The sequence below is a fragment of the Myotis nattereri genome (assembly GCF_964212035.1).
Source record: "Myotis nattereri genome assembly, chromosome: 3".
Lineage (NCBI taxonomy): Eukaryota > Metazoa > Chordata > Mammalia > Chiroptera > Vespertilionidae > Myotis > Myotis nattereri.
The window spans coordinates 22,704,503-22,717,173 of record NC_138077.1 but is presented as its reverse complement, the minus strand read 5'-3'; the positions used below and the strand labels follow the sequence as shown (position 1 = coordinate 22,717,173).

Genomic DNA, 12,671 nt, shown 5'->3' with positions numbered 1-12,671 from the left:
AAACTTATATCTAATGACAAAATCTCAAACCTGTACAATGGAAACTGGATGGTAAATTTCATTGCAATATAAAATGTACAACATCAAAATAGGCCACTGTTATGGTGTTCATTCAATTCACAAAGAAATTGTAAAAACTTTAATTTAAAAAGCAAGAAAAATCCAGAGCACACACTTACATAAAGATGTATTTGTTTACCTACTTAACAAAATTGACAGTAGGAAGCTTCTTTGCATGTTACAATGACACGTGTTAAAGGTATACTTCTTTCGAACCAAACATTTACCCTTCGCCACTGGTGAAAGGCAACAAGATCTCTACAAAATCTCATCTTTTTTAATAAATTTTGCATGAAAACATGTTATCCTGGTACAAAGTTGCCTGCTGTCACATTCGAAGTGTGATAAATGTTTAATGAAAACAACACCACACAGCTTGGTGTCAGACAACAGCTATCACACAGCACTGCTTTGATCCAAACAGACACTTAAAAGGAGTTCTAAGCACACCCTGCACCACAGAACTCTATAACCTATATGCAAATAGGGGTAAATTAGCATAAATGACTTTCTGCTGCATAAAGAAATAAGAGATAAGGAAAAATATGACAGGAGTATGTAACTACTGTCAAAACTCAAGGGTCCAGCATTCCCAAATCACAACATCTTCTGCCAAGCACTTGGTAAGAAAAACCTCATCAACAGGAATTTATTACATGAAACGCTACAATTGAAGACATTGGAACACTGCCAAGGTCAAAGCCATAACTAACATATCTATAAAGTATGACTACTACATGGTACTGGACTGCTTTTATACACCACTTCAAACACTTATTGCTTTGGAAATACTGTTATCCCCATTTAACAGAAGAATAAATTAAGACTCAAAAAGAATAACTTGTCCTATAAGGAAAAGAGTTGTGAATGACTTAAAATGAGCAAAAATTGTAATTTTTTGCAATTTAACTTTACCAAGATGTAAACACCTTAGCACACTTTAAACAGATAAGCTACTCAAAACGGCTACATGTTCAAAGGTAGCAATTCCTATGAACAAAAGTATATATTCCCTCCATTGAGATGTTTTCTGCATTTTTAGTCTATAAAGACCTACCTAAAATAGTTGTGATTTACCTAATATCTAATTGCATTGAATAGTCAACTTTTTAATAAAAGATTTCATAAATAGGTAACTATAGGCTGTGGGCTATATTTGAAGCCCAATTTCACTGCTATCCCGGTGGCTTCAATACCTATTCTCAGAAAGCTTGAAAGTCAATTGATTTAGTGGAAGTCACATTTCAGTACAATAAATTCTATTTAGCTCCAGCCAGTTTGGCTCAGTGGATAGAGTGTCAGACTGAAGGGTTTGATACCCGTCAAGGGCACATGCCTGGGTTGCAGGCTCCTTCCCCAGTAGGGGGCGTGCAGGAGGCAGCCAATCAATGATTCTCTCTCATCATTGATGTTTCTATCTCTCTTTCCCTCTCCCTTCCTCTCTGAAATCAATAAAAATATATTTTAAAAAAAGAAATTCTATTTAAATATATTCCCCTCCCGATACCCACCGAAAATAACTACTTCAGTTGTCAGGTTATGTATATGTATGTCTGGGGTGAAATTCTTACCTCTCCCTAAAATTATAAAGCTTCAGAAAGTTATGTAAAGGAAGAAAAGTATAAACTCAACTGTCTGAACAAAATATTCCAGAAGTCTTGATGGGTACATTTCTGAGAACAGTATCCATCTACTGAAAAGCTAATATGGGAATAATAAGTGTTAGATGCTTACTATTATTATGTCCCCTGTAAGTAAAGATTTTGTTCATACCTCATGTAGTAATGATTAAATCATTACTTTATCTGAAACTTCACTGGCTTCTCATTGCCTTCAGAATTAACTCTAAACTCCTTGACATAACTTATAAGGTATTCTAGTAATCATCTCTCATCATTATTTCTCTTCTACTCTAAACCAAGCTCTATAAGACTTCAGTTCCTCAAATACCTACCTTGCTTGCCTCCAAGTCTTTCCATATGAAGTTCATTTTGCATGCAACATTCTTTCCCATCTCTTTCTTCCTTCAATGTATAAACATCTCTTCTTTTGAGAGCCGCTCCCTGACATGTTGACCAGTCTAGATCAACCAACTTACCTCATGTTCATAGAAATATCTTTCAACCAGAAAGTGTCAAAAATGAAGATGAAGAAATAAAAAGGAAAAAAAAAAAACAAAAAAAGACAAAGAAGGAAAAAAAATTTAAAAAGAACAAAGAAAAAAAACAAAAAACTGAAGATGAAAGCCAATATGCTGAGACTGGCCTGTTGAAAGGATAAAAAGGGCCTGGGTCTGCTTACCTCCAAACTATTTGTTATATTAGCAATAAGTGTACTTATGGCTGAAACCAGATGTTGACAAACTACAATCCTTGGGCCAAATCTTGCCAACTATCTAGTTTAGGTTTTACTGGAGCACAGTCATGCTGTTCATTTCTTATTATCTATAGCTGCTTTTGTGCTGGAAGGGCAGAGTTCAATAGTTGCAATAGAGACATATGGCCTAGAAAGCCTAAATTATTTACTATCTAGCCTTTTACAAAAAAATGTTGCTGTCCCTGGTTTTGTTAGTTATGACCCAAGCAGCCTTGCTATTATGATGTTACTGTAATTACTTATATATCTTCCCTTCTATATATGCTTATTTATGGACCTGCATGAAATACCCTACCATTATGTCCCTATTCCCTAACAGTACTTGACAAATAGAAGGCATTTAAATACTATTGACTAAACAAATGAATAAATGAATGAATGAGCATATCTGATCAATTACCAATAAATATTTATTAACAACTAACATGTACATTACTTACTATGAGTAATACAAAAGAGTATAAGACACATTCTCGGTAGAATAGCTTAAATCACAGATTTAGGAAATAAACACATACTTTTTTAAAAAAGATAAATCATTTTGGAACAAAGGAGGGTGTATCTGTACATACATAAATACTATCATATTAACTGTATATACTGACACACACACCTTGCAAAAAAAACACCTGACTTCAGGATATACCTAAAGGTATGAATTTGTGTGTTCTTAGCACTAACCAGTAGACAGGGCACCCTGACATAGCACCACCCTGTACTACAGTCTACTAAAATCATGGAAGTGACCGAATCAGGCTACTCACAGCTTTTTGGTGTCAGTACCCAGGGCCCTTCAACTGGCCCTCTCGTTTGGACTTTGTTCACTCACTCCCTTTACTGAGTAAGAAGTAATGACAAATACAGAATGGGCTTCTGAATCTTTTATCCAGGAATGAGTCACCTGAACACCTCAACACTGAATGAAACAAGAGTCTAACCTGTAAATTTGGCCCAGACCCTACCAAATGAGAACCTTTCCTGAAACCACCTGACCTCCATGTCTTAGTCACGCTCTAATTTTTCCTACCTTTAAAATTCACAAAATAATGCTTTATATAATGTCAATTTTATACAACTGTCCAAATATTACTCTAAAAAGTTAAAAGTTAGTGAGATTAAAAAGCGAAAATGTAGCCGAAACCGGTTTGGCTCAGTGGATAGAGCGTCAGCCTGCGGACTGAGAGGTCCCGGTTTCGATTCTGGTCAAGGGCATATACCTGGGTTGCGGGCACATCCCCGGTGGGGGATGTGCAGGAGGCAGCTGATCGATGTTTCTCTCTCATCGATGTTTCTAACTCTCTCTATCTCTATCCCTTCCTCTCTGTGAAAAATCAATAAAATATATTTAAAAAAAAAGCGAAAATGTAATGAGTATTAAAAAGCATAGTAATATTTCTCAGTCATATAGTATCCTATCTAATAATAGAGAAACATGGTAATTAACCGTAACTTCACTACCCTTCCCATTGGCTAATCAGCAAGATATGCAAATTAACTGCGAGCCAAGATGGCCGCCAGCAGCCAGGCAGCTGAAGCGAACAGGAGGCTTGCTGTCTCCAGTGAAGGAGGAAGCCAAGGTTCCCCGCCTGCCGCTGCAGACCTCTGAGCTGCAGTCTAAGAAACATTGTTGCAATTACAGAAGGTAAATAAATCCCAGAAACCTGCTTTCAGCCCTCAGAGCTGGAGCTAGCAGGACCGCAACAGTGTTACAATTATAGAACCCAAACAAATCCAGATACCTGCTTTCAGCAGCCGAGGTCTCAGAGCTGGAGCCGAGCCTCAGAGCTAAAGCCGGCTCTCAGTTCCAGTGACAGCCATAGAAGGTAAATAAATCCCAGAATAACAAAAAAAAAGAAAAAAAGGAGAGGCTGGGAACTTCAGTCATCCGCCAGCCTGAACACGTCCCTCAGCCCCTCACCCAGGCTGGTCAGGTACCCCAGTGGGGACCCCCACCATGAAGGGGGTGTGGGCAGCCTGAAAACAGCCCTCAGCCCTTCATCCAAGCTGGCCAGGCACCCCAGTGGGGACCCCCACCCTGAAGGGTGTGTGACCAGCTGAAAACAGCCATCATCCCCTTATCCAGGCTTGCCAGGCACCCAAACGGGACCCCCACCCTGATCCGGGACACCATTCAGGGCAAACCAGCCGGCCCCCACCCGTGCACCAGGCCTCTATCCTATATAGTAAAAGGGTAATATGCAAACAGCAGAAAGATTGGGAATGACTGGTCACTATGACACACACTGACCACCAGGGGGCAGACACTAAATGCAGGAGCTGCCCCCTGGTGGTGAGGGCACTCTCACATGGGAGGAGCTCTGTTCAGCCACAAGCCAGGCTGATGGCTGCCAGTGGTGGTGGGAGCCTCTCCTGCCTCCTCAGCAGCGCTAAGGATGTGTGACTGCAGCTTAGGTCTGCTCCCTGCTGGCAAGTGGGCATCCCCCAAGGTCTGCCAGAAGGCTGTCTGATTGCCATCTTAGGCCCAATCCCCCGAGGAGCGGGCCTAATCCAGCAAGTGGTCATCCCCTGAGGGGTCCCAGACTGCGAGAGGGCACAGGCTGGGCTGAGGGACCCCCCTTGCCCCCCCCCCCCCGAGTGCACAAATTTTTGTGCACCGGGCTCTAGTCTAAAGTATAAACCTAAAGGGAAAAAAGGAACAAGAAGCAAGGCAGTTCCTTCATTGACATAATTTATTCATTCTTTTAGTCCATATTTTCCAGTCTCAGAAACCTATTCTACATCTCTTCAAATCTATCATCCTCCCAAGTTTCTCCCTTTATCAATAGATTTCCCCCACACACTCTCTGATCCTCATTCCATTCTACCAACTCTGGCTAACTCAGCTTCCCTATTCTCACAGCCAGATATCTAACACTATCTCCTCTCCTATAACATTTAAAATTTAAAAAGAACAGAAGTCAGAATTTTTCAGGATCACAACTACTTAGTTTGTAATAATGATTGTGGGGTAATCATGAGAAAGAAAGTAACATAATAATGTTATCCTATTCCAAAATCCACTACAAATTTATTATTTCAACAAACACTTAAAGTCAACAATCTAGGGAGGTTTATATAATATTACTGTAAATCTGGAAATGAAATATAAACAGACAGACAACTGGGAAAAGAAAAGGATTAGAGAAGAGTTCTATATCCTTTAATAAACTTAATTCTTCATAGAATCAAGGTCTCAAAAAACCATATCCAAGATCCTGGTAAGCTCTCCAACTTAACACTAAAATCTGATTGATACATCAAAAATAAACACTTTTTATTGAAGTATTAAAGTGAATATATGTAAGGTGTTGAAAGACTGACAAAAGCGGATAAATTCCTAGATGTTTTACTTCATAGAATAAGAGATCCCAATGTCAGTTTTGAGTAAAACAACTAAAAAGCTGTAATTTAAGCTACTAACCCAAACTTATTATTTCATTTAAACAGCTTTTAATTTAATAAACAGTTATGAGTGAATTTCACCCTCCAAATGGACAGAGCTAGAGTAACTGTTTCAATAATATCAATTCCAGAAAAAATAAATTCCAGGTCCTGTATGCACAGACACTCTAACGTATACATACACCTTAATATTGACTAAGTCCCCATTCTATACTGAAAGAAACCTAACCAATAGTAAAATGTTCAGTAGTCTTCAAATTTTAAATTCATACTTATGATAAGCAAAATTGAATGTAGAACTTTTCTAAAGAATTATGCAAATTTTCCTTTACTGAGATACTAAGCTTTGATAGTGCTGTTTATTTTGTGTGTCTACGATTTGTTACATAAGTAAGTAAAAATAGGAATAGAAAACACAGTAAAAATTTGAGATAACTATTTTGGTTTACTCCTTTTTCTTTCCCTAATGTATTCGCCTCTTTTTTCCATCCAAGAAAAACCTCCAAGAATGAAATTAGTTTGAACACTGCCATAGAATCACTGAGTTAACTCTTAAGATTTGCTTAACGTTCATGGAAATATCAACTTACCCCCGTTTAATGCTGTGTAATTCCTTGTCCTTGCCTTTATCCTTCTCCTTTTCTCTTTTCTCCTTATCTCTGCCTTTACGTCGTTCTCTATCCCGAGATCGACTACGGGTTCTTCTGTGACTGGACCTTTCACTGCTTCGACTATGGGAACGTGGACGAGGTCTTGACCTGGACCTATAGTAAGTAGATTTTATTAAATACATTTAGTGCATATCTTGTATTATGAAAAGAAAATAAACTTTAAAATTATGTGAAAGAAAATAATTTAGTTTAATTCTGTGAAACAAACATCTAAGTATGATTATTTATAAATAAGCACTCTCAGTTAAAATGATACATAAGGGGTATATATATTGTCAACTTTATAGGAAATTAAAGTTTACTCAAAAAGTGCAAGTAAAAGTCTTAAAGGTTCAAATCAAGTCTTGATTACTCAACTGTCCTCAGATAATATAACAAATCTAAATGTATCTGATCTAGTATCCAAGGATAGAGTCTTCCCTATGCCTATAATCTCTGCTTCTATATAAAGTCAACCTTATTTATTACTTCTAATTGTTACAATAAAACTATGCCTCTACTCTACTCTAGCCATTCTTTGTATTAAATGAATAACAGTATTTGGTAGGATATACGGTATACTTTTAAAAGGTAAAAACCTCAGGTTCTGTCTCAGAGTAGTGACAAGAAAGCTTCTACCAGACTGATGATCTTACAGGTAACTATAAAAAGTAACTATCTGAAGGTACTGGACAATGACCAAAAGAAGAGAGATTCTATAAAGGGCCAACACTTGGAAAACGAAAACAGCGATGAGAAAATTTCCCATTTTATTAGCTTCTTTTCTGAGGACAAGCCCAAGTCTATGCCATGCAGGACAGCTATAACTCCAACAACAAAAATTTCTGGCCTGAAAAACCAGTGGAAAGGCGCTGGGCAACCATCGCAAAAGGAAAACAAAAGGGTAATTCTGAAAAAGCGTCAGAGGAGGTAGCTAAAATTCTGTATGTAAACTCTATTCAAATCTCTGGCTGAACCCTACACTGTGCATACTCCAAATAGCCAAAGATAAAATAAAACTAAACTAAAATTTCAACTGCCCCCCAAAGAGACAAGATTTTTTCAATTTTAATTTAACTAAGTTAATTTTCTGCTAAAACAAACCAGAAAAAAAAAATCAGTATTCTTCAGAGGAATATAATAGAATCCAGAGTATTCAAAACATGATATTCACCTTGTCCAGAATTAAATCCAAAATTACTAGCTATACCACAAAACATTAAAAGTTGGATCCATTATCAAGAAAATAAAGTCAATAGAGACCAACCCTGAGATGAACTAGATGTTTGAAATAGCAAGCAAAGATTTTAAAGTAGTAAAAATAACCATGCATGTAATAAATATAAAGCTTAAAAAAACTAAAAAACAAAAAATATAGCAGCTCTATAACTAAAAACATATAATATCTGAAATTATAATTATGCTCAATGAGCTTTAAAGCACATTGGTAACAACAAAGAAAAGAATCTGTGCACTTAAAAAATAAATCAATTGAAATTATCCAATCTGAAGAACTAAGAAGAAATTGACTCCTAATAAGAAAAGAAAAACAGACCCTCTGGAATCTGTGTGGTAATATTTTTAATGTGTCAAACATGTTTACTTAAACCCAGAAATAGAGAAAATAATGAGACAGAAAGCAAAATTTTTAAGTAGTGGTCAAAATTTCCCCAAATTTAGTGAAAGACAATTGTACAGATTCTAGAAGTTCAGTTAACTACAATATAAATATGAAGACCATGACTAGTCAAACTGATGAATCAAAAAGAGAAATCTTAAAAGTATTCAGGGAAAAATCCCCAAACACATTACATTTTGAAGAGCAATAATATCAATTACTGCTGGTTTCTCATCAGAAACAATGGAGATCAGAAGATAGTGGTACAAAATTCTTATCATGGCAAAATAAAAATTTCAACACAAAATTTTATAATCAGCAAGAATATACCTCAAAAATAAAAGTAAAATTAGGACATTTTTTGAGGTAAAGGAAAAGTAAAACATAATCATCAGTAATAGATCTGTATTATAAAACATCCTAAAGTAAGTACTTCAGGCTAAAGAAAATGATAACAGATGGAAACTTGGATTTTTAGGAAGAATAAAGCCCAGTAAAAAATGGTAAAAAACAACAACAAAAAACCATATATGCATTTATGCTTAAAGTAAACTTTCAAATGTCTTATTAAAGGGTTATAATGAAGGTAGATAAAATATATACAACCTCTATAAAAAATAAAGTATGAGGCAGGTAAATGGACCTATATAGTTATAAAGTTTCTATGCTACATCTGAATGATGAAACATTAACTCCAAATACAATGAATAATAAGGGCATAATAATGAGACAGAATGCAAAATCCTTAGAGCAACCACTTCAGGAAAATAATGCAAATAAGAATATAGCTTGAAATCAAAAAAATGAACAAAAGAGAATTCTTAAAAATATTCATTAATCCAAAAGGAGGCTGGAAAGGACAAAAAACAAACAAACAAACAAACAAAAAACAACAACAAAAAAGCAACCCTCAAAAACAGGCTCAAAAATAAAACAAATAATAAAATGATAGACTTAAATCTAAACATTTCAATAAATACATTAAGATTAATGGACTAAATACTTTAATTAAAAAGCAGAGCTTGTACAAATGAATTAAAAGACCATACACAACTAGATGCTGTTTATGAGGTATGTTCTTTATATATACAAACACAGGTAGATTGAAAATAAATGGCTAAAAATTGATATATCATGTAAACAGTAAACAGGAAGGGTGGAGTGACTATATTAATATCAGATAAACTAGACCACAGAAACTAAGAGTGTCATCCAAAATAAAATGGAAACTTCATGATGACCAAAGGGTCAATTCATAAGTAAAAATCACACAAAATATGTTTATCTGACCACAGCATAATTAAATTAGAATTCAATAACAATAAAACATCTTGGAAAAAACCCAAATATCTAAAAACTAAATAATATACTTCTAAATAATTCATGTACCACTAAGAAATTACAATAAAAATTTTTAAATGTTTAAACTAAATGATAATGAAAATACAACATAGGAGAATTTGTAGATGAAGACATGTTTAGCAGGGTTATTTATAGCTTTAAATGTTTATGTTAAAAAGAAGGTCTAAAATCAATTACCTAAAGTTTCACTTTAAGAACCTAGAAAAAGAAGAGCAAAGTAAAAACAAGGTAGGTGGAAGGAAGGAAACATTAGAGAGCAAAATCAATGTACTAGAAAGCAATAAAGAAATTTAACAAAGCCAAAATCTGGTCCTCTGAGAATATCAATAAATTTGGTAAATCCCTAGCTAGACCTATCAAGCAAAAATGAAAAGATCAAGCACAAATGATCAAAACTTAAGAATGTGGGTGACAGAAAGATAACATGACCTAAGCCTGGGAATTTAGGATATATGTTGGTCTGGAAGAGAATTACATGGGTATCAGTGGTAGTAATGTCTATCCTCTTTTAGCCTTAATGAGTTCACTCAGTAAATGAAGAGCATTATCTATACAGTAGAAGCCCGGTGCACAAAATCTGTGCACTGAGGTGGGATGCACGGGGGTTGGGGGGGGGTGTCCCTCAGCCCGGCCTGCGCCCTCTCGGAGTCCGGGACCCCTCAGAGGATGACCGTCTGCCAGTTTAGGCCCGCTCCCCACGGAGTGGGCCTAAGCTGGCAGTTGGACTACCCTCTCACAGTTCAGGACCCCTCGCTCCTTACCACCTGCCTGCTTGCTGCTCCTTAGTGCTGGCGTGGAGATGGGAGAGGCTCCCGCCACTGCCACCATACTTGCCAGCCATGAGCCCAGCTTCTGGCTGTGTGGTACTCCCCTTGTGGGAGCCCACTGACCACCAGGGACAGCTCCTGCATTGAGCATCTGCCCCCTGGTGGTCAGTATGCGACATAACCACTGGTCGTCCCGCCATTCAGTCAATTTGCTATTTGGCTTTTATTATCTATAATAATAAAAGCGTAATATGCTAATTAGACCAAACGTCCTTTCGGATGTCCTTCCGGATGACCTTCTGGATGAAGCCGGGGCTGTAAGTGAAGCCCAGGTCTCAGGTGCCTGCCGGCAGCCAGAGGGAAACTTGGGTCCCAGGTGCTAGCCAATGGCCGGAGGGAAGCCTAAAGTCCCAGGTGCCAGAGGGAAGCTGGTGCAGGCAGCCGGGAGAAGGAAGGCCTACTCTTGCACAAATTTTGTGCATTGGGCCTCTAGTATAGGATTTAAAAGGCTAAATGACTGACCATCCATCCAGCCGACCGACTGACTGGCCGGTACATATGACGCACACTGCCCATTTAAAAAGTTGTTTACTCACGCATGCACGATGCATATAAAACTCTCGGAATGGATATTATTGAAATCCCCCATGAAATTATTTGTAATGGATCTATTATTGAAGCTACCTTTGGAAATAGTATATCTATAGATAATATTAAAAATATATCTAAATGTGCAATTCTTTGTCAAAAAATGAGCACGTTCATAAAAAAAATGAAGAAATTTTGGATATAGTTGATGGAGATTTTCACACCTATTTGAGTGATGATTCCATCAATTCAACGGATGATGCCGAAAAGGAAAATTTTCCCATGGAATTTCTTAGTAGTATTACACCTTCGGGAATGCCATATCATAAATTAAAATTGAAAGTAGGTGCAATCATCATGTTACTAAGAAATCTTAATAGTAAATGGGGTCTTTGTAATGGTACTAGATTTATTATCAAAAGATTGCAACCTAACATAATTGAAGCTGAAGTATTAACAGGATCTGCGGAAGGAGAGTTTGTTCTGAATCCAAGAATTGATTTGTCCCCGTCGGACACTGGCCTCCCATTTAAATTAATTTCAAAACAGTTTCCCGTGATGCCAGCATTTGTGATGACTATTAATAAATCACAAGGACAAACTGTAGACAGAGTAGGAATATTCCTACCTGAACCTGTTTTCAGACATGGTCAGTTATATGTTGCTTTCTCTCGAGTTCGAAGAGCGTGGGATGTTAAAGTTGTAAATACTTCATCACAAGGGATATTAGTCAAGCACTCTGAAAGTGTTTTTATTCTTAATGTGGTACACAAGAAGATATTAGAATAAGTTTAATCAATTTATCAGTCATTGTTTTTATCAATGTTGTTTTTATATCATGTCTTTGTTGTTATATCATGTTGTTATTGTTTATTAATCAATTTATATATTATTTTCATATACAATTTACTAATTTTGTTTCATCTCTGACACTTCTATTATAGAGAAATGGAATATAGAATAGCGATATTAAAATATTTCTTCCAGTTAATTTCCTTTCAATATGCACAAATCTGTGCACTGGGCCACTAGTTGTATCATAAAATCACATTTTTTTAAATACATATATAATTTTGAGAAGTTACAATATTTTTTGCTAGGAATGTCAATATGAGCTTATTACTTTAGTTTCTAGCTCTGGCCAATGTAGCTCAGTGATCCAATCAATGTATCTCTCATATCTCTCTCTCTTTATTTCTCCTTCTCCCTCTCTCTCTCCTTCCCTCACTCCCTTCCCTTCCACTTTCTCTAAAAATCAATGAAAAAAAAAATCCTTGGGTGAGGATTAATAAAAATAAATAAATAACTTTCTATCATTTTTTCTTTGTTTGACTACACCCTCTGTTAATTTTGACACATAATTTCTTTCCACATAAACTAGTTTTGATAAACATAAAAACAAACTCATAAACACAAACAGAATGGTGGCTACCAGAAGGGAACAGGGTGTGGGAGAAGACAAAGAAGATTAAAGGTGTCAAATAAATGGTGACAGAAGGAGACTAAGACTTTAGGTGGTGAGAACACAGAAAGCATACAGATGTCTTACTATAAAGTTGTACACTTGAAATTTATATGTTATTAGCCAATGTTATCCCAATAAACTTACTTTAAAGATAAAATTTTAATTTATCATCACAATTTATTGCCCCCATAATTGTTACCTTATTCATTTATAATTAAATTTTCTATTATATGTGGATATATTAAAAATTTGAGGAAAAATGGCGGAGGTATAAGCGGACGTGTCCTGTGCCTTGTCCTGGAGCAGATAAGGGTGAGCAGCTGAAACGGGTAACATTCAGCCCGAATAGGTAGAGGATTTTCAGCTGAGAGATTGTCTGCAGC

The 12,671-nt window shown here is 36.3% G+C and overlaps 1 protein-coding gene across 1 annotated transcript in view; it reads right to left on the bottom strand.

The window, feature by feature from the left end:
* Positions 1-12,671, bottom strand: part of RSRC1 (arginine and serine rich coiled-coil 1) — a 357,359-nt gene that overhangs the window by 249,592 nt on the left and 95,096 nt on the right. The window contains exon 4 of the mRNA XM_081086755.1: positions 6,429-6,602. Within this exon, the coding sequence (XP_080942881.1) occupies positions 6,429-6,602 (174 nt within the window). The remainder of the gene's footprint in view (positions 1-6,428; positions 6,603-12,671) is intronic.